At 37.6% G+C, this 21,433-nt stretch overlaps 1 protein-coding gene across 10 annotated transcripts in view; it reads right to left on the bottom strand.

Annotated features, from left to right (window-relative positions):
* The window catches only part of LOC136831491 (cell adhesion molecule Dscam2-like), a 712,499-nt gene that overhangs the window by 416,038 nt on the left and 275,028 nt on the right, over positions 1 to 21,433 (bottom strand). For 9 of the 10 annotated variants that reach the window (XR_010850906.1, XM_067092005.1, XM_067092006.1 and 6 more), the window contains exons 2-4: positions 20,818 to 20,981; positions 15,269 to 15,425; positions 4,384 to 4,545 (exon numbers count right to left, since the gene is read on the bottom strand). Coding sequence is in view for 9 of the 10 variants with exons in the window: in XM_067092005.1 (XP_066948106.1) it covers positions 4,384 to 4,545; positions 15,269 to 15,425; positions 20,818 to 20,981 (483 nt within the window). In the remaining variant the exon portion in view is untranslated. Of the gene's footprint in view, positions 1 to 4,383; positions 4,546 to 13,471; positions 13,565 to 15,268; positions 15,426 to 20,817; positions 20,982 to 21,433 lie in introns of those variants that run through there. The other variant, XM_067092011.1, reaches the window with a different exon arrangement.

The raw sequence follows: 21,433 nt of genomic DNA, 5'->3' as shown, positions 1-21,433 counted from the left end.
GCCCCACACCCTTTTCTTGTTCCTAGCAGACCCCTACTAATCGTTTACAGTTGTGATGACTAGCATGCAGTCGGTCTGGAATAATCCACGGACCCAGCAAACGGGAACGGAACACTGCAATACTTAGCCATAGTTCCCACGATAGTTCACTGCACCGTCAGGGGATCTCGGGAGCCTGTGTCACGACAGTATCTGGTGTTCTTCATCAGTCTATACTTGTTCAAATACTGACTGGACCCAACATTGTTTAACTCCGCTGATCCATCCAATGTGGCAAAATTGTCTATTCATGCACATGCCAGCAAGTTTGCAGAGAGAGAGAGAGAGAGAGAGAGAGAGAGAGAGAGAGAGAGAGAGAGAGAGAGAGAGAGAGAAAGTCACAAAAAGTGCATTCCAGTATGCATTGGTTTTCCCAAACCTCATGTTCCCAATATGGCGCTTTCTTCTCACTGTCCGCTTCAAATGACCGTTTCGTTATCTTTCGTTCCTTTCTTCTCCATTTCACTGACATGCATTTACAGACCACCGACACTGGAACATTCCAAGGCCTTTCATACCAGAGGTATTTTACAGGAACAGTTTACTCCGAACCCGATACTGTTACCACGTGTTTTGTAATACACTTATAACAAGTAAGACTTGAAAGCTTTACTTATTGTTTTCCCTGTCAGCTCAGTCAGTACCATACGACAATTCCTGCAATCATCTATTATGAATGAAATCAACGATTACCGCAAGCAACAACAAGTGCTGTACATAGTTTATCCTGAGATGCTTCCCCTGTTGGAATCATTGGCCTGTAGTGTAGTACTTTGCTTTTACAGAGTTGCGGCTTAGCTGATAAAGATACAAATTCTAATGCCTAACTGCTGTCATTGAAAACAATCCTAAACTCTCAGAACTGTGTAAGAGTATGTAAGTCCATCTTAACCCTCTTTAGGTCTACAATCTATTTCGAACAAACTCCCCAGTATCAAAGCCAAAATCCAAAATAACATGAGGCTCGATTACTAGACTAACGTTGATAAATCCTTCATGTTCGGAACTCATATTCACATCAAAATTTCTCAAACTACCGTTAGGTCTATAAATCAAAGTTAAAATATCTTTCCAAAATCCGATCTTTTTGATATCGGAGAGTGTGTTCGAAGTGGACTGCTAGGCCTAAAGAGGGTTAAGATGGCCTTGTAGAAGCCGTATTTAGACTCTGAGCCTGATGAAGAAGCTCAGGTATTGCAAATGGAATACAGCTATTCTGGCTACAGAAGAGTGCTTGAGGTTTGGTTTTTAAATTTTCATATTCTTACATAATTCAGAGGGTTTAGGATTGTTTTCAGTGACAACCAGTTAGGCTTTATAATTTTTATCATTCTTAGCTAAATCGCAACTCTATTTGTAAAAGCAGAATACTACAAGCCAATAATTCCCCAACATGGGAAGAACCTCAGTATGGAACAAATGAAGTGAGAGTACCAATAGTGAGACAGTTAAAATAAAATACACAAAATCCCAAACTAGATTACCTCTAGAAATCAAACTCGGGGCCCGAGATTACCTGCACCTCAATATCACACGCCCACAGAGTTTCTGACCTCTCAAAGGCACCCATTCAGAAGCCCCTCCAAATTCGGTAATAAAACGGATTACCAGACCCGTTTAATCTGTAAATTCAGATGTCGGTGAACCAAATAGGAGAGTAATACAATGAACTGGCTTGTATTAAAATTACAGAACGGACATGCTGAATATCCTAAGTAATTCGTGCACTGACGTCATGTCATTTTCAAAGCTACACCTTTACATGATTTAGTAGACAAAATTTTATATATCTGTGTGTATATATATATATATATATATATATATATATATATATATATATATATATATATATATATATATATATATATATATATATATATATATATATATATATATATATATATATATATATATATATATATATATATATATATATATATACATATATATATATATATATATATATATATATATATATATATATATATATATATATATATAAAATACTGAAGATCCAGAAGAAGAAACAAATGGACAAACTCTGACGCCTGAGGCATGACTCGAACTCGCACCCGATATGTCAGAATGAGGTTAACGAATAACAGCTTGACCACGAGGTTGGATTAAAGTCTGTTACCGTTCATATCGATCAAATTCAGGTGCATTTACTTGAGCTGGAGTCGAATTATCCTCACCAACGTAGCAGTGTGTTTAATTAAGCATTTATTTAAGAAAATGTTTGAGTGGGAAAAGTCTGATGTACTTCTTGTATACCTCTTCTCGGTCAAGGTAATGGTAACCTCATTCGGACATATCGGGTGCAGGTTCGAATCCTGTCAAGGCCTTCAAATTTCTTTCGCTTGTTATCCATTTGGATCTTAGGCTTTGCAATGACAAGCGTATCAAAGAAGTGTGAAGGTAATTATGACCATTACAAGGTCATACGTACATACAGATGTACATGTACACACAAAATGTGGTTGTGTATGTGCGCGCATGTAAACTGGCGTGGTTACATACACAATCTCACGCAAGATTCAGAAAAGGTAAAAAATACCTTAATTCTTCCTCGAACCTTCTAAAGAAAAGAAACTACCGTGAAACTTTCTGAAGCGATGACAGATCGGCTCTCTTACCCGCGAGCACAACATGAGATTTTAGACGCGCTTAGAGAGAGAGAGAGAGAGAGAGAGAGAGAGAGAGAGAGAGAGAGAGAGATCCATGCATTTCCTTGTTCCTTCTCTTACTTGTAGATGTAACATATTGATCGTTCTCTCTCTCTCTCTCTCTCTCTCTCTCTCTCTCTCCAAAAGTCCACCCGAAATGCCACAGGACATTAAGGACACCAATATCCTTTGACACGAGGAAATGAAAATCCTTTTTATCGTGTACTATGAGAAAAATGGAGCATGAACGCGGGGCTGGAAAAGAAAATAAAACTAAAAAGAAAAGAGAGAAGCGATGAATTCACATCTGTATACACACACGAAATACAGGGCAATGTTGCGGAGTAAATAAAAAAAGAAAGGATGTTCATTTTTGGATGACATAAACAACTCAACTTCCCGAAACTTTACGAGTGTTCTCTTTGAAGAACACAAGAGTCCGGCCTACCATTTTCCCCCCCTCTTCTTTATTCTCTTTTTCTTATTTTTACAAGTTCTAGGATAGAGTTTTTTTTTTTTTTTTTTTTTTAACTCGACCTGGTAACTGGCTCTGTTTTCTCTCGCACGTAACCAACGACCCGAACAGAGTAGTGGACGGATTTCACTTAACAATTTAAGGTTCTTGTCGCCAAGACGGAAATTGTCAATTTTTCTTTTAAATCTCATGCATGTCCGGCCTCATGTTTTATCATGGTCACAGTGAAGGTCATTAAAATAAACTAACCGGTAAATACCTAAGCAGAGTAATCACGCGTTCCAACAATTCCTTTTTCCAAAGATGTCGTATTCATTGGGGCATCTATAAAAGATTCTTGCACACGTCAGCTTATATAACCAATGATTCTGATGGCATTTTCTCACTTCGAATCAGTGCTCGGTGGGGGAAAACAAATGTCGAATTTTAAACACGCAAGGAATTGGCACTCCTTATATATATTTTTTTCAAAATATTTAAATAAAAGTAGAAGGATATTACAAACCATACACACATGCACACATGTAAACTCGCCCTAAATGTAGGCATAACTGTAAAACACATACACCTATAAAAATAGATGCATACTGAATCGAGTGTGTTTGGAGAGGGCAAACCTAAGCCAAAAGTATACCTTAGTTTAACCAGACAACTGAGCTGATTAACAGCTCTCCTAGGGCTGGCCCGAAGGATTAGACTTATTTTACGTGGCTGAGAACCAATTGGTTACCTAGCAACGGAACCTACATCTTATTGTGGAATCCGAACCATATTATAGCGAGAAATAAATTTCTATCACCACAAACAAATTCCTATGATTCTTCATTGGCCGGCCGGAGAATCGAACGCGGGCCTAGGAGAGTACTAGCCGAGTACGAAAAACCTAAGCCAAGAATGAGTATCCTCAACCCACAAAAAGATCCCTTCCCCAAAAGTTGCATTCCTATCTTTCCCAATAACAAATTACGTACTGATAGTTACGAGGTCCAGATTTTCGCTAGGATCCACAAATAACATTTTGCGAGCTTCTGCAAACAAACGAGAGATACAGACCAACAAACACTAGCAAGCCACAAACATAAGAGGTAACAAACCCTTCTCATAACGTAAGACAAGGATACGTCATAAATTCTTTCCAACATTAAAAATGCCAAAATAACAAAACCAGCACAACCACAGTTGAGTAAAAAGTACCGTACTTACCGCCATGCAGCGAAGGATAAATGTTGAAGGAATTGTCGTGAAGCCATGACGTCACAGTGACGTACTCGCGCACGTACGAGGGAATGGCGCAGCGCAGCACGCCTGTGTTGCCAGACATTACCACTTGGTCGTATACTTGAACTTCATATTCGCCGACCACAACTGTAGAAACAAACATAAATAAGTGTAAATACATTATAAAGTATCTGAAATATAGACTATTCTCTATAGACAGTCAGCTTAAAGAAATGGAGAAAGGATGCCGATTGTAGATACAAGTTGAGAACTAAAAAAAAAAAAAATATTAATAATCGTGTATGGAACGTGGATTAGCTGATGCTTGAAGACGATTCTGTACTGGTTAGAGACCGGGAAGAGAAACTGTACAGACTAGTGAAAGGGTCGAAAGTGTTTGCAACAAGGAAAAATTTGACAGTAAATTTGAGCAAGAATAAGGTTTTGAGGATAAATGGAAATCAAGAGATGATACAAAGAATTTTCGTATGGACGGAAGAAGATTGGAAGAGGAAGAGGTAGATTAGTATAGGTATTTGAACATAATGTTTAAGATGATGGTATGATAACAGGAGGCGAGTCACTTTGTGGGTGAAACAATAGTTGCAAAAGATTGGGACGACACTTGGTGCGGTTGTGAAATGTAAGGCTAGAATGTATGAAGGGATTGCTGAACCAATTCTCCTCAAAGGAAGTGAAGTGTGGTTGTATAATAGGAATGAAATAAAAAATGGAAACTGCGGAGATGAATTGTATACATAGTATAAGAGCCATAAGATAAATATAATGGGCAAGGAATCTGATAGGAAGCAAAAGGTACTATACTAAGGTTTAGCGTGTGTAAAAGGATGAACCAGTGTGTTCTGAGATGGTTTGGTCATGTAGAAAGAATTAAAGATGTTAGGATGGTGAAAACAGTGAACAATTCGGGAGAGTTGGGAATAAGGACGAGAGGATGACCTACTGTAGGTACGGCTGGAGAGATGTTGTGTAAGAGGAAGTAGAAAGGAATACTTTGTTTTTTGCATTCGCAATTCTATAGTTTCAATACATAGTGGTAGTTTTCACTGTCCTGTCTTTTATGGGGAATCATCCTCTGTTGGGGAAGCAAAGCTTAATCTACACACACACACATATGTATATACATATAAATATATATATATATATATATATATATATATATATATATATATATATATATAAATGCATATATATACGTGCATATCTATATAATTCATATGTAGCCATTTTAACAAGCACTGTACAAACTTTCAACCATCTTCATCTCGTTCATCCTCAGCACTAACAAAATAATAATTCCTCGCCCTCACCTCAAACTAATAATTCTTCCCCAAACCACACCTCCCACCCACCGCCCCACGCACAGAAAACGCCCACACAAATAAATTATTTCCCGCAAATAGCATGCATTCCTCCACAAACCTTTCCGCTATCTCGGGCTAACGCAGAAGCATCCCCGGTGATAATCGCATCTGGTGATTAATGGATTGCACTGAGATATCCGAGAGGAGGAGGAGGAGGAGGAGGAGGAGGAGGAGGAGGAGGAGGAGGAGGAGGAGGAGGGAGAGGTGGGGAGGGGGGATCAGGAGGGGGAAGAAGAGATGGATGAAGAAGAAGGGTATGAAATGGAGGATGAGGAAGTTAATGGAGAAGGTGGTTGGGGGACGGGGAAAAGGGAGACCATGGAGGAGGAGGGGGAGGAGGAGGGGGAGGAGGAGGGGGGAGGAGGAGGAGGAGGGGGAGGAGGAGGAGGAGGAGGAGGAGGAGGAGGAGGAAAGAGCAATGTAGGAGAATGGCAGAGAGCAGGAGAGAGGAGATATATTTCGATAAGAGGGCCATCACGTCTTCTAGGCTATTGGCTGCCGACGGCGAATTCCATCTCACTCGAATTCCTTCGTTTACGTTTCATTTGATATGATGTTCGAATGAGTTCATGGGGGTTCATAAGATAACGACGGGCGAAGTTTATTAGCCTACGTGATAACGACAGGCCGCTTCAAGAGACTGACTTCGTGGGGGAGCGAGAAAACGGCAGGAGAAATTACACGAATGCGGTCGTAAAGACATCAGCATATTACGTTACGAGAATTGGTTCGTTAAGATACCGGAATGGGGTCTTGGTGTGACAGTGGGTTCAAAAGCCAGACAAGCAGTGGTATGAGAAAAGATTCTTAAATATTGAGACGACTGTATTTAAAACGCAAAGAAAAAGGTAACGACTTTACACACTTACACTACTTTCAGGGCTGAAAGAAATGAATAATGAAAAATTTGATCACGTTTATCCACTAAAAGACTGAAATATTTTCCACCAGTCCTAGCTTTCGCTTTCGAAAATACTGGAAATGTCGGGTAGTAATAAAAATAAATAGGTATAGTTTATTTAAAATGTGCAAATGCTCCTCCTCTAACTTCACTTGAGCTCTATGTGAAGGCGAACTTTAGCAGATTTTTTCGTTTGTTGGAAATCTCTAACTTAGTTCGAAGTTTGTCTTCTGGTATATTCGTTGCACGAAACTTGATAATTTTTATGTAAAAGTGTACAACATGGGTTATATAATTAATGAATACCAGATCAAGTAGATTATTATGTGTGTAATGATGTCAGAAGATAATAAATACTAAAATATTAAATTCACCGTATGTAATATGCGAATTATCATCCCTCTGCTTAAGAAATATTGTAGAGTCAACTCAGCTGAGATCGTAAAAAACTGAAATTAAAACTACATAGAACTATTCTAGTTGGTAGCTTAGATTCGCACGACTGGCTCAGAATTAAATCAACACAGAGATTTAGACTGTAAATTTATTGACCACAATAAAAACGTCATCGTTGAAAAATGAAGTAATTAGTCAGTTATATAATTCATTGACATGTCAATATAATGATTTTTAAAATCTTCCTACTAAACTTCAAATAGTCATCTTCCTTCTCTTACGGTATTCGGTCTTAACATTCAGGCTTCTTATGAGTTTAGACATCATTCACCAATGCCAAATCTCATTCAATATTCAGCCTTTGATGCGTCAATCAACTCGGGCTGAGGCTGTTCAACAGATCATCAATCTCATCCTCAACTGCCAATCAAAAGTTTCTCGATGGATCATCACACAAAAGTTGTATCAACTATCGATCTCTTTAACGAATTCCTGTGATTTTTTAATATCAGTGGATATATCTGCTTTGCACCTTTAATAACTTTAAAAGACCAAAAATCCCATTTGCCAATTACTTGGTTTCACTTAAATCTCATCTGCTAATTCCTCTAATAAACAGTCATCCTCTTTAAACTTCAGCTTCGTCGCTATATTTAGTCAAACCAAAACTCTGGCATTTTAAAACTCATTTACTAAATCTTATGTTAAATTCACTTGTATAAAACCGTCCTTAACAGTACCTCTGAACTTTAAATTTAGTCAAACAATTCTGCTGAATTTATTTTTCGTCGGCAGTACTCGTTCAACATTGGCCCTCCAATTTCTGTAAATTATATACCACCAAATCCGCTGGTAAACTTGACACTTCGTCGCTAAAACTCCTTAAATAATACAGTTAAAAATTCAAAACATATACCAACAATTCCTCTTGTAACATTCTGTCGTCAGAATTAATTAAATAGTAACTATGATAACTCAAAATTAAGCCACCAAGTTCCCAGGCATTTACTGAAATAGGTGAAAATTTTGTCCATCTATCCCTCTGGTAAAATTACATTTTGTGTGCAAAAGTTATTGTACAACATCTCTCATAACTTGAAATAAAGTTCGTAAATTAATCTGTCGAACTCGTTAAACAGCACTCCTGATAACTCAAAACTGAAGACTACCAATTTCTTCGGTAAACTTACTTGTTGATAAAACTAATTAAAGTATAACTCTGATAACTGAAATATAGTCCACCAATTCCTTTGGTTAATTTACCTTTTGTCGACAAAACTCGTTAAAAAGGACTTCTGATACCTTGAAATTTGGCCCAATTCCTTTGGTAAATTTAAACTTCGTCGATAAAGCTAGTTAAAAAATAGTCCAGTATATTTGGTAAAAATAAATCTTATTTATGAAATTTTCCTGCAAATTTGACCAGAGTTAAAATTCAGTTAAAAATGCACCAGATATTTTGGAATTTTGTCAATGAAGACTTTCCCATAAGGGAGTACTCCCTACAGGCTGTCTTACATAACGCTCTGTAGAAGGAAGTAAAGGTTCTCTGCAGCTTCCCTTCGGCCCCAGCTGCGTTCCTTTCAGCCTTTTACCTTTCAATCGCTCCCTTTGGTCTCTTCCTATCAACTTGTTCAAGCTTCCTCAACTTGAAGTTGATCCAATTCTCGCCTCTCATTCAAGAAGAAAAATTTCGGGGAAGTCCTACCAAAATCTAGAAATGGGAATCAGTGGTCTCAAACTACTTGAGAATAATAAAAAATAACAACAATTGCATGAAATCTCCTCAACTGATCTGACTTTCGGTAAAACCGAATTTCATCATTCGACTCCTCTAACAACTTCCAACTTCCTTGCTCCAATAGGTCTTCCTCCTCGAAACCTCGTCGACTGATCTATCAAGTGACGTGAAAATCTCGGGAACCAATCCCATTCCAGATTGAGAATCTTGAGCAAGAGCAACAGGACGTCTCCTGAATGGAAATGCCGGCCTGAGATAAAGTCTAATTCAAATTTTCATTCTCCATTTCATCTCGGGATTTCGAAATGTCAGAGTCTTGTCCAACTAACTTTCTATCGGTGTGATATTTCTTTTTTTGTCTAGATTTATTATTACTGAAAAATATAGTTTCTCTACCTGGACTTACTTGTCTATCGATCCTGCTCATGGGCCATTGACTTCCACCACTTCGACGAGTAATTTAATTTACCTATCCCTTTTATAACTTTGTTTCAAATCTCATTCACTTTTAACCTAAAAATCTTATCTGAAAATCAATCACGTGACTAGAATCCTTATACCTGTCACTCTTCATCCATGAAATTGGTCCCATATATCTATTCCTCTTCTGCCTTTAAATCTTCGCAGACTCTCTTTCTTACAACTTTGTCCAATTTCCTTCTTCGACTTCAAATTTTATCGTATTTTCTCTCTGACAACTTGATCCCTTGTACCTATGCGTCTTGCTGCTTGGAATTTTATCGGCTTTCCTTATTTTAGTCTAAAAGCATGATTTTAAAATTCAAACTGTCTGTCATTACAAGACTTGAAAAGACTCAAGACCTAAGCTGCCATGATTAAATTCCAAATCTAAATCACCTACACATAAAAGACTTGAACTTAAACCTGCTTGGATATAAAAGACTCCAAACCATGAATTTTTATACCCAAAAGGCTGAGTGTAAACAACCTTTACCGAGAAACCTAAAAATAATATAGATGACACCAAGCTTAAAATTTCACTACCCAATGCTTAACGAATAAAACCACTGAAAAAAAGTTACGAATTTAAACAACCTATGCGCCAGACACTTGAACTGTTTCCCTGCATATGCCCCAGATTCACTTCCTCCTCATTGGAAAAAAATAATCTTTTTTTTTTTTTACTTGTCTTTTGATGTAGGTTCTGGTTCTCGTTAATCAATCTTCATCCTTAATGCAAAAATGGGGCAGGGCTAATTTAGTAACTGATATCGGGACCATCAATTACTTTCCTTTGCTTAACATCCATCAAGGATTTTCTTAACCTGGCAACTCGCTTTATATCACTAAATCCTTGTGCAATGTCAAAATATCAATAAATCAGTTTTTTAGAATTTTAAATATCCTACATAATATTTTCAGCTTGTCAATATTTTTCCCGCATGTAAGAACCCACTGCACATTCCGTCTATAGTTTTTCATAGATGGTCTGTGCAGTGGGCTCTTACATGCAGGAAAAGTATTAAATAACTGAAAATATGATTATGTAGGATATTTGCAATTCTAAAAAATGGATTTACTGATATTTTGACATTGCATAAGACCATCTACAGACTTGCTTTCAATATTCAGTGTCTTAACCAATCACTAACTAGAGATTCATCGGCTTCAGCTCTCAATCATATATTTTTATTAATCAACTCAATTAACGATCCTTTCTTGTTTAAATCATCTATCGATTTTTTGTATGTAACATGTTACATGCACCTCTATAGCAAACCAAAATAGCTCGCCGCCTAGCTCTTTTACTGAAAGAGTAGGAATACCATCCGTCAAACCTTTTACGACTTTAAAAAAAAGCTGGCATTTCTGCCAACAAAGTTCCGGCACTATTCGGCATTTACACGAAACATTATAACTAGACTATCAACTAGTTACATTGCCTAATGATCCCAAACTTTCAACATTTCCTAAAACTGTATAATTCATGAAGCTTCCAAGTACATTTAATCACGGAAAGGGTCGAGCAGAGAGAGAGAGAGAGAGAGAGAGAGAGAGAGAGAGAGAGAGAGAGAGAGAGAGAGAGAGAGAGAGAGAGAGAGAGAGAGAGACTTGAAAAGGGTAGTGACGTTGCCAGTGCTGTGGATTCTAGTGGGCCTAAACTTCAAAATATTCTTAAACTCAAATATATTCAAGAACCTTTTAATAGCAAATTTAATCTCGGAAGGGGCCAGAGAGAGAGAGAGAGAGAGAGAGAGAGAGAGAGAGAGAGAGAGAGAGAGAGAGAGAGAGAGAGAGAGATGGTCACATTCGGTAGTGACTTTACCAGTCGAGTGCTGTAGATTCTAACGGTCCTAAATATTCAGAAATTTCTTAAATTCCAATATATTCACGAACCTTTTAATAGCAAATGTAACCTCAGAGAGAGAGAGAGAGAGAGAGAGAGAGAGAGAGAGAGAGAGAGAGAGAGAGAGAGAGAGAGAGAGAGAGGAATCGGGAACAAACGTTTTCTTCGGCACATCCCGAGCAAGAAACCAATTTCTCGGATTCCGTCTTCGAAATCACACTGAGAAACAACAAACGGCCTCTCGATCATGTAGGCGTTTCCACTCCGTTCGAGACAGCAAACGAAGCTCGACAAACTCTCAGCGAGTTGAAAAGGAAATGAACACTTTCCCTCCCACCAAACTCCGAGACCTCGCCTCGGCCGCCCTTTGATTCGAAATCGAAAACGAAACTTGATAGTTCGACATAGAAAACGAACCTGTTGATTCGGAACAGAAAACGAGCTTTCAAAGCCCGCCGGGGGAAAATGAATCTCGTCGGGGCGAGCTTCGGCAACATTCAACCGAATCGGTGAAGCGAGAAAGGCGCAATGATTAGTAGAGGTTCCTGTGGAGTCTCATTCAAAATAAACCGCACAACGAACCACTGAAACCCTTGGGAATGAAACGCGCAACGAACCGAGTCATGTGCCCTCGTACCCAAGTATGGAGGAGACTTTGCAGCAATCATTCCTGTAAGTTATTAATACTGTCTTTGAGACCTTCCCGGTTATGAAGACGACACTTGACAAAAGTTTTCATTTAAAAGAAATAAATCACAAAATTACTACTATGCCACCGTCGAAGAAAACTTCTGTACAATACAAAAACAGGAGAAAAAATAAAAGTCTGGGGAAATCAGTTCGATTAATCAAAGCAACAGGAGTCTGAAACTTTTCAAATATTGAAGTGCACACCAGACTGAATAAAGGATTTGAAGACTTCCTGCAAAAGGTCATGCAACTACTGACGCGCTCCTCGATATCTTGCAAACCCGTTCATTTGGAAAAGGATACCGGTAGGGACCTGTGATTTATTTAAGTGATTCAACCTACTGTACAACCCAGGCCACAATGTGACCCATTGCCAGTCCCACCCGTCTCATCCCCGTCAACCTGCCTTGCTTTATCTTGGCTTATGTGCTAGTGGTTAGGGATAAAAAAAAAAAAAAATGAAATAAAAACAAGCTTAGTATCACCCCTCAGGATTTGACAATTTTTTTTGTTTTTACTTTTTCTCATATTCAAGCATGATCTATATGGGAACTTTTTTTTTTTTTTTTCTTCGGCTTAAAAACACAAAATATACACATAAAAATTCACCGTACGGATGGAGAACCTAAAACAGCATTTTGAACCTAAGACAAGGGTTTCAAGGCCTCTCAAATAACTTACGAATGGTCAAGAATGAAACAACACGAACTTTCTCTCTCTCTCTCTCTCTCGTAGCGAACAAGAAATTGAGTCACTTAGTCACAGAATCTATCGTAGAATTCCTCCGGGCCCTATATCGAACTCAAAAAAAAAAGAAGAAAAAAAAAAAAAACACCGTCGAACAGGCCACCCAGCCCTCCATAACCATCAATCTACCTTACCAATCGTAAATAAATGCTAGGAAATACAAAACAAAATTTATAACAACAAACAATTTGTTTACAAATCTGCAAGAACGAACGAAACTAAAAATTTTCCTTTGACAGAATACAACATAAATTCTTTGGGAAATTCGGCTCAGAAATATGTGTATGGGAAATGTTCTTATGCAAACAAACAGCAAACGAGCAAAACAAACCTTTCGGTTGTTTCCACAGTCCCGTGAAATAGTTGTAACGCTTTTTCAATTGTTTATCTGCCATTTTTATGGCTTCCTCGTATAAATGGATTTAGAAAAGGTGTATGTAACTATTTATAATTACAAAACAAAACTGGGATCCCGGTAGCGTGGTTAACCGAATTTAGTAAAAAGTTTTTTATTAATTCGGTAATATGATTTATAAACAATCACTAGGTTAAATAAGGCTGAAATATATCATATTAGGAAAACAGAACATGATTTTCGCATGAGCTATATGTATATATATATATATATATATGTATATATATATATATATATATATATATATATATATATATATATATATATATATATATATATATATATATATATATATATATATATATATATATATATATATATATATATATATATATATATATATATGTATATATATATATATGTATGTATATATATATATATATATGCGTATATACAGATATAAATAGATACATAGATATACAGTTATTCCTGTGTGTGCACTTTCAAAATACAAGAAAACTTGGCATGAAATAACTGCCACTTAACTCACTATTTAAGTTTCAAAACGACCTTAACTAACGCACACACAACCACCAAACACAAAAAAAACGCCCAAAACATTTCCAATGCTTATGGCTAAGCCACCATACAATAATGACAATGGTTCTTTCCTCTACTTCCAAGGATCTTGGCAGAAAGTGTCACTATGAAGCAACGCCATCTATCGATCCACGTTTGAACTAGAACAAGATTATCCAGAAAACGAGCGAATGGAAGGGGATTTACAAATGCAGAAAGATTGTTTTCCAGGAGAGAGGAGAAAAAATACTTGTGTGAAAATGCTATATAGATTATGTTTGGATTAGAGAGAGAGAGAGAGAGAGAGAGAGAGAGAGAGAGAGAGAGAGAGAGAGAGGATGGGATGGGGTGGGGGTGGCGAAGGTTTATAAAATTCCACTTTATGTGTGATTGAGCTGCAGAGAAAAGGATTAAAAGTTTAATTAGAGAGAGAGAGAGAGAGAGAGAGAGAGAGAGAGAGAGAGAGAGAGAGAGAGAGAGAGAGAGAGAGATTTTATAAAAATCCTCCTGCCATATGAATCAGAAGCAATGTTAAGGATTAGAAAAATAAACAAAAATATGTTGTGAGGGATAACGTACAGCCAAACCTGAAAAAAAAACTGTGACATTTAAATCAACAACAAATAAAAAGTACGCCACGCTTTGGCAACACAAGGCACCAGAAGGAGGCGTCCTGACATGCACCCAGCAATGATCCAGGAACAAAAGAAAAACGCATCTTTATACCCATCCACCCTTATACTAAAAGGATAGCCTTCCCCCTTCCGCCCCTTAACCCCCGCCCCCGCCCACAACGCTTCTCTCTTGTCTCACGCCTTCTATACAAGGAGCCCTGGCACGTGATTCCCGACAGCTTTCGTTCAAAGAGAAAAAAAAAACCGTTTTCTTTGCGAATGATATCAAAGGGGTGACTCAAAAGACACCATTCTAAGCTCGCTGTCTGGAGTGATGAAGAGGGCTTCGCCGTCGGATAAAAATCCGACGATGAGCGCGTGCTCAACGCGTTCTTTCAATTGCTGCAAGCATTTGGTTGTTAGGTGCTTCAAGAGTTGGTCTTTCGATCACTGGAATCAAGCGACACTGAGGTAGGTCGCAGCTTGAACTGGTGAAAGTCACACAAGGAACTCTCGTAACCTGACGTATTGCTTTAATTGTGAGATTATCAACCTTATATGGCAAAATCAACGCTAGTATAAGCATTTATGACTAGCAGAAGGCTTAAAAGTGTATCAATAGTACACTGACCTACCACGTGGACCAAGAAAACAACACAATTGGAAAGGGATATTGAGTCAACTTGAGGGTCATAAATCTGAAAACTAACAAAATTTTTCACGTGTTATGAAACTCGGTATGAACAATGACAGGACAAAATAAGAAAAAAAGAACGTGGTTTGAAGGAGTTTCTGATTCAACTTGTTCTTGTGCCAAGAAAAATAAAACTATATCTTGAGCTGTTACCGTTAAAATTAATATTGAATATACCATTAAAAAGCACTTAAAACTATACAGAAAGGATTAGGAGTTACGGAGTTCAAAAGTCTTCGCTATCTAGAAGCTGTGTCATTAGCAAATTTTCAATTAAATATGCAATTAATATAAAAAGCTTTTACAAACTCAATAACTTTAGAACAGCTCCTCCTTACGAAGCCATCATCCAGACATGTCAGAAGCTCAACTAAAACATAATCTCTAAAATTCATCTGAAACAACATAAAATAAAAATTCACTTCATGCGTTACCGAATGATTAGGACTCTGGCACTCACCTGCTCTGACTTGAGTGGGGAGGGCCAACAGAGTGCCGGCTGGCGACGTTGCCCTGCAAATGTAAGTGCCACCATGCACCTGTTGATGGTACCGGGCAGCTGCGAAAGGAGGAAAGGACAGGGAGCCGTTTGCTAGAACTTCTCGTAGTCCTGGAACCTGCAGAAAAAAATATAAAGAAAAACAGTTTACGTCAAGAAACTGAATTCATAAAGAAGCATTTTTAGTTAGAAATGTTGTTGTTTACTTATCCTAATAGTAAAACACTACTACCTCATCAGAGTGAAGTTTAATCTATAAAAATATTCTGAGTATTCTTTCGAACCAACTTTTTTAATATTTTGCATATTCTCTAATTATACAATATCCTATTAATATCATAGGTATTTTATCATACAACAAACTTAATATTACGATTAATCCCTTATACAATATCCTATTAATATCATATGTATTTTATCATACAACACACTTAATATTACGATTAACCTCTTATACAAATACCTTTCAGTATTTAATCGCTCAAGCAACCTTTAAGTATTTCAAGCATTCTCTCATTATGCAAAAGCCTTTCAATACTCTGGGTATTCTTCATTCATTCAACGACATTTCAATATTTTAAGTATGTCAATTGTATTTTTAATATTACGAGGATTCTAACATGCAACAGCCTGTGTAAAACCTACATTATTACTCTCTCTCTCTACTCTCTCTCTCTCTCTCTCTCCAAATACATTTTTCTTATCCTATCTCTTTCTGTAACTTCTGTACACACATTCATTATCTCTTTTCTTTGACACGTTCCTTTTCTTTTTACAATAACGCGAAAGTTCTCTCTCTCTCTCTCTCTCTCTCTCTCTCTCTCTCTCTCTCTCTCTCTCTCTCTCTCTCTCTCTCTCTCTCTCCATACAAAATACACTTTTCCTATTCATATCCCTTTTTGTAACTTCCTGTAATCACATTCATTACCTCTTTTTTGACAGTCCTTTTCTCCTTACAGTCACGAAGATATTCTCTCTCTCTCTCTCTCTGAAAAACTTACCCGTCTTTTTCACGTTCCTTTTCCTCCACTCAATCCCATTCACATCCCTTTTATGAAATGTTCTAACTCTCTCCACAATCACGAACGTATCCTTCACATCAACCCCTTACTACTTAAACCCCCCCAACACTCCTCTCACCCAAATCACCCCCCCCGTCTCTCTCTCTCTCTCTCTCTCTCTCTCTCTCTCTCTCTCTCTCTCTCTCTCTCTTTCAAATGACTACCACGAAACATCACTAGCAACGCCAATGGCATCCTATATATCAAAGGCGTGAGTATGTGGGGGAGAGCTCGTTCCAAGTCATTCTTCTTCTCCAGCCTAGAACTCAATTTGGTCCAAAACCCGCCTCGCAACAGTTCAGTTGGGGGAAAACGTAATGAATTTTCTTGCCAGCACGTTTCCAGGTATTTCAAAAGAGAGAGAGAGAGAGAGAGAGAGAGAGAGAGAGAGAGAGAGAGAGAGAGAGAGAGAGAGAGAGAGAGAGAGAGAGTAGATTAGATATAACGTCTGGCTTTCCGAAAGGCAGATCAAACCTTGTTTAGAGAAAAATATTACACCTGACTGAGAGAGAGAGAGAGAGAGAGAGAGAGAGAGAGAGAGAGAGAGAGAGAGAGAGAGAGAGAGAGAGATGGAGCATCATACCTGATATTGTGATATAGGAGGTGTTGGGTGAGTGGATACTATACAGATATTACATATGAGAGAGAGAGAGAGAGAGAGAGAGAGAGAGAGAGAGAGAGAGAGAGAGAGTTTTACATATATAAAATGCACACCTTTACAACGGTGCTCAAAAATCCCCCTTGCGGACTCTGTCAGTCAAGAGTGAATAATTTAAAATATAATGAAATTCAACGCCTTTGAAGAAGTCAGAATTTCCAATGACAACGTCATGCTTAATAATTCTAGTTAACGCAGTTTCTAACTGAATACACTGATCTTGCAATTATACTGCTTTGTAAGTGGACAAAGCTTTTGTTTATTTTCTTAAATCATTACCCGGTGGTAGGAAAAATTACAGTTTTGCAAAAGAAAAGCTATTTTGCATTGCCTGGATTGCTTGCCTGTCATTTATGCTGCCATTATTGATGCCAAGAGATGTATCAGAGTTCTGATCACCCTTTGCACACAGATCTCACCAGGCTAAAAGAATTACACAAGACGTAGTAAATAGTAAGTCTTGCATTTTTTTTTACAAGGTTCAGTACCACACAGGCTTCTGAGGTTTTGTTTTATCTGTGACCAAATTATGGAATGATCTTAGTTCTGCAACTGAATCGTTAGAATTTTTGTTGTTATTACTGGGTAACAATTTCTTTGCATTTGAGCAGGCTGACATGATTCTGTTTCCACATTTTAATGGTTTTATTATTTTTCCTTTGTTATTTCACTTGTATAGTTTATTCTCTACTACTGTATTTCTTTTTCCGTCCCCTGCTTTTAAATTGTTGGAATTAATCATACAAGGTGGCTCCAATCCTCGCATTCTACAGAAATGCCAAAAAGGCAACGATGCAAATCCCTGTTAACGACACCTGCATTACGAATGAACCCAACTCCTTCCCTCGACCGGAAAGTTTCACACCAAAATACCAGCCTTGTAAAATTCACGATGGCGACGGGAGTTGGGAAGTCCCCCACGCCCCGTAACGCACTCAAAACAATGACGTCACGAGAAAGTGTGTCGCCATGAAACAGTGATGATGCCACGTTAGCGTAAAGCGTGGGCTGGTGCCTTTAATTATTGAAGGTCGGTGAAGTTCACAAAACAGTGATAAATACCGCACGTGAATAATTATCGCAGGTACTATGTTGGAACGTCAAATTGACAGCGTCTGCAAATGTCAGGCTACACGATTTTATCGTCATGAATTACTAGCAAGTCCGCAAAAACTTACTTCTATCAAATGTAGTTTTCTGTTGCCAAGAAGCCTGTAGGTATATGAAATCGTTTTTATTTAAATTTTATTGTAACTGTACAAGAAATGAAATAAACCACTTTTAATTGATATTTAATGGTAGAATGTTTCAAGATAAATAGCGTAAATTTGTCACTACGACAGACCTGATTTATTCAAGACATACGTACTATATTGTACAGTATATTCAACGCCAATACTAAAACCCATTAAATAATTACCTGAGCGACCAAAACTCCATAAACAACAACAGAAAGGAAAGGTTAATAAATTCCACATTACGTCAAGGCCAAATTTTACTAAACCATAGAATCATACCAAAAATGTCAGACTTTGTCATTTATAAAAGTACATATTCTGCCAGGCCACAGAGCCTGGTCGCACGCTTGACCTAGGATGTTGTAATAAATACTAGCGCACCCTGGTGTCAAAAATAATGAAAGTAAATTTTGGGTTGAGGCCGAAAGTCCCTGCCCTAGGGATTGTTACGTAAAGTCCCAAAGTCGGGCCACAGTACCTTCATTTTTGGACACTCACCAGGGCCAAATGGTGAGAGAGGTTAGCTCTGGAGTGGATGACAGCAAGATTATAAGTGTTGATTCCCCGTAGAATATTATTGTTACAAACAGAAAACACACACACACACATATATATGCGTGTGGGTGTGTGTGTGTGTGTGTGTGTGTATACGCTGCTTTTTATTGTACAGGGATAAGGACACATTAGGGATTATTTAATGGTATAGAGAAATGGTATAACAAAAACTGAGAAAACTGCGACAGCCAGAGATGTTTTATACCCATATAAATACTTGGGTTTGCCCTTGAAATAAGACCTGATTCTAATCTGAAATTGTTAATGTCAAAGACCTAGGTCTAATCACAAATTGCAAAACAAAGTTTTAGATTATGTCCCTACCACTGTTAAAAAGACCAGAATTGACTTTAAGCAAAGAGTTCATGATATGAGAGATCAAATTCTGACCTACAATTGCCCAAACACCTGACCTGATACCGGCGAAAATTCACTCAAAACTGTGATTCAGATCAGAGTTTTCCCAAGACCTCAAGTAATCTGATGTTACTCTAAGACGGTAATCAGATCAAATAAGAGTAATCATACATACAGGCATTCATACATACATGGATATTTAGTCTTATCACAGACCTGACTATAATTATAAATTGCTATGGCAATAATATGCCACGTAGGAGGGTAGTGCCGTCAGTGCATCTCACGCACGGCGCACTGTAGGCACTACTTAAGGTCCTTTGCAGCGTCCCTTCGGCACCTAGCTGCAACCCCTTTCAATCATTTTACTTTACCTTCATTCATATTCTTTTTTCCATCTTACTTTCCACCCTCTCCTAACAATTGTTTCATAGTGCAACTGCGAAGTTTTCCTCCTATTACACCTTTTAACCTTTTACTCTCAATTTCCCCTTCAGCTCTGAATGACATCATAGGTCCCAGCCCTTGGCCTCCGGTCTAAATGGGAATCATATCAACATCGCTAATCAAAGGAAAGTGAATAATAAGAGAAATACGAAGTCCCATCCATATACTGTTTAGTGAAATGTCCTACAAAATCTCAAGAGCTTTCTGAATGATAAATGAAAACTAGCGCCATCACAGTGGATCATTATCCAAAGAGTGCTAAGCGTCTTACCACTATTTCATATCTCTCAACTGTTTTTAATGCTTCCAAAGATTCTTATATCAAGCATTAGTTGAATGCAGTCCATTCCACTAGCTTTCACTCCCAAATCTCTTTGGAAAATGTTTGGTGAGAGAGTGAAATGAAAATAAAAAGTGAACATCAGAAAGCATCAGGGCGAGGCAGAAAGCGGAAGCAATCTGCGGTATGATGCGCGTCAGTATAAATGAACTGGAAGTGGTTCGCTCTAACAGATACGTGAGTAATTGTTGCAGATGGAATGAGTGACGAGATGAGTCACAAAGTGCAAAGGGCACGAAGGAAATTTGAAAACGTGAAAGGAAATCAGAATGAGAAGAGTTTCAGGCATGCAAGCTCGGAAATATGGAAAAGGACTGATTGCCGAATGAAGTGCCTCCAGAGTCAAATGTGAGTCTCTGACTTCACTGGAATTACAGAAGAAATACATTTTGGTTGTAATTTTACATAATTCCGTGGGAAGTCACATACTCGTTTCTCAAGCACACAAAGACGTGCACGTACACACATGCATGTAATATATATATATATATATATATATATATATATATATATATATATATATATATATATATATATATATATATATATATATATATATATATATATATATATATATGTGTGTGTGTGTGTGTGTGTGTGTGTGTGTGTGTGAGTGTGTGTGTATACATATATACATACCCACACACACACACACATATATATATATATATATATGTATATATATATGTGTGTGTGTGTGCACAAAAATACACAAATATATGTGTCTGTGTATGTGAATTCAAATAAACACACCAGCCTGAACGGCACAAATTTCTTAGTAATATTGCTTGCAACTTCATGACCCATCCTCAGTCATAAGAGTCAAAAAGCTTTTATATCATTATGTACGTTACCTGGTCAATGATCCGCCCGTCCTTATTCGTCCACGAAATCGACGGAGGCGGAGTGCCTTCTGCCATGCAATTAACGGTGGCACCTGTGCTGTTGGTAAAGTGGATAGTCCTCGGTGGCTCTATGGTGAAGGAAGGACCCTGAGTGCCTCTTCCTACAGCCAACACTGAAAAGAAGAAGAGGAAAATGTTAGTGAAGATAATAAGGAAATAAAAATTTAAGAGGTACTAAGTATGTAACTCTTTATTGAGAAATTCACAATCTCTTGAAAAACAGTTTCTGTAATAAAAATCCACAATTACACAGTAAACTGTATTACACAGAGATACAGTTTACTATATAATTGTGGATTTTCTATTACATTTAACTCTTTCTTAAACTCATTTTGCATTCTATATTCTATTCCTTCATTCGTGCTTCTATAATCCTAACAAGCCAGTCAATTCAATAGATACAAATGCTGCCTTAGAAGAGGAGTATTTTGAAATCGCTTTTCTTTTCTTAAGAACCTAAGAAGAGGTAATGATTATATAACTCTTTCTTAATCTTCATTTTTCAATCTATATTCTATCCCTTTATTTGCGTTTCTATAATCCTAAGAAGCCAGTCAATGCACTA

The sequence above is a fragment of the Macrobrachium rosenbergii genome, chromosome 48 (genome assembly GCF_040412425.1).
Source record: "Macrobrachium rosenbergii isolate ZJJX-2024 chromosome 48, ASM4041242v1, whole genome shotgun sequence".
Classification (NCBI taxonomy): domain Eukaryota; kingdom Metazoa; phylum Arthropoda; class Malacostraca; order Decapoda; family Palaemonidae; genus Macrobrachium; species Macrobrachium rosenbergii.
This window is presented reverse-complemented; position numbering and strand designations above follow the sequence as displayed.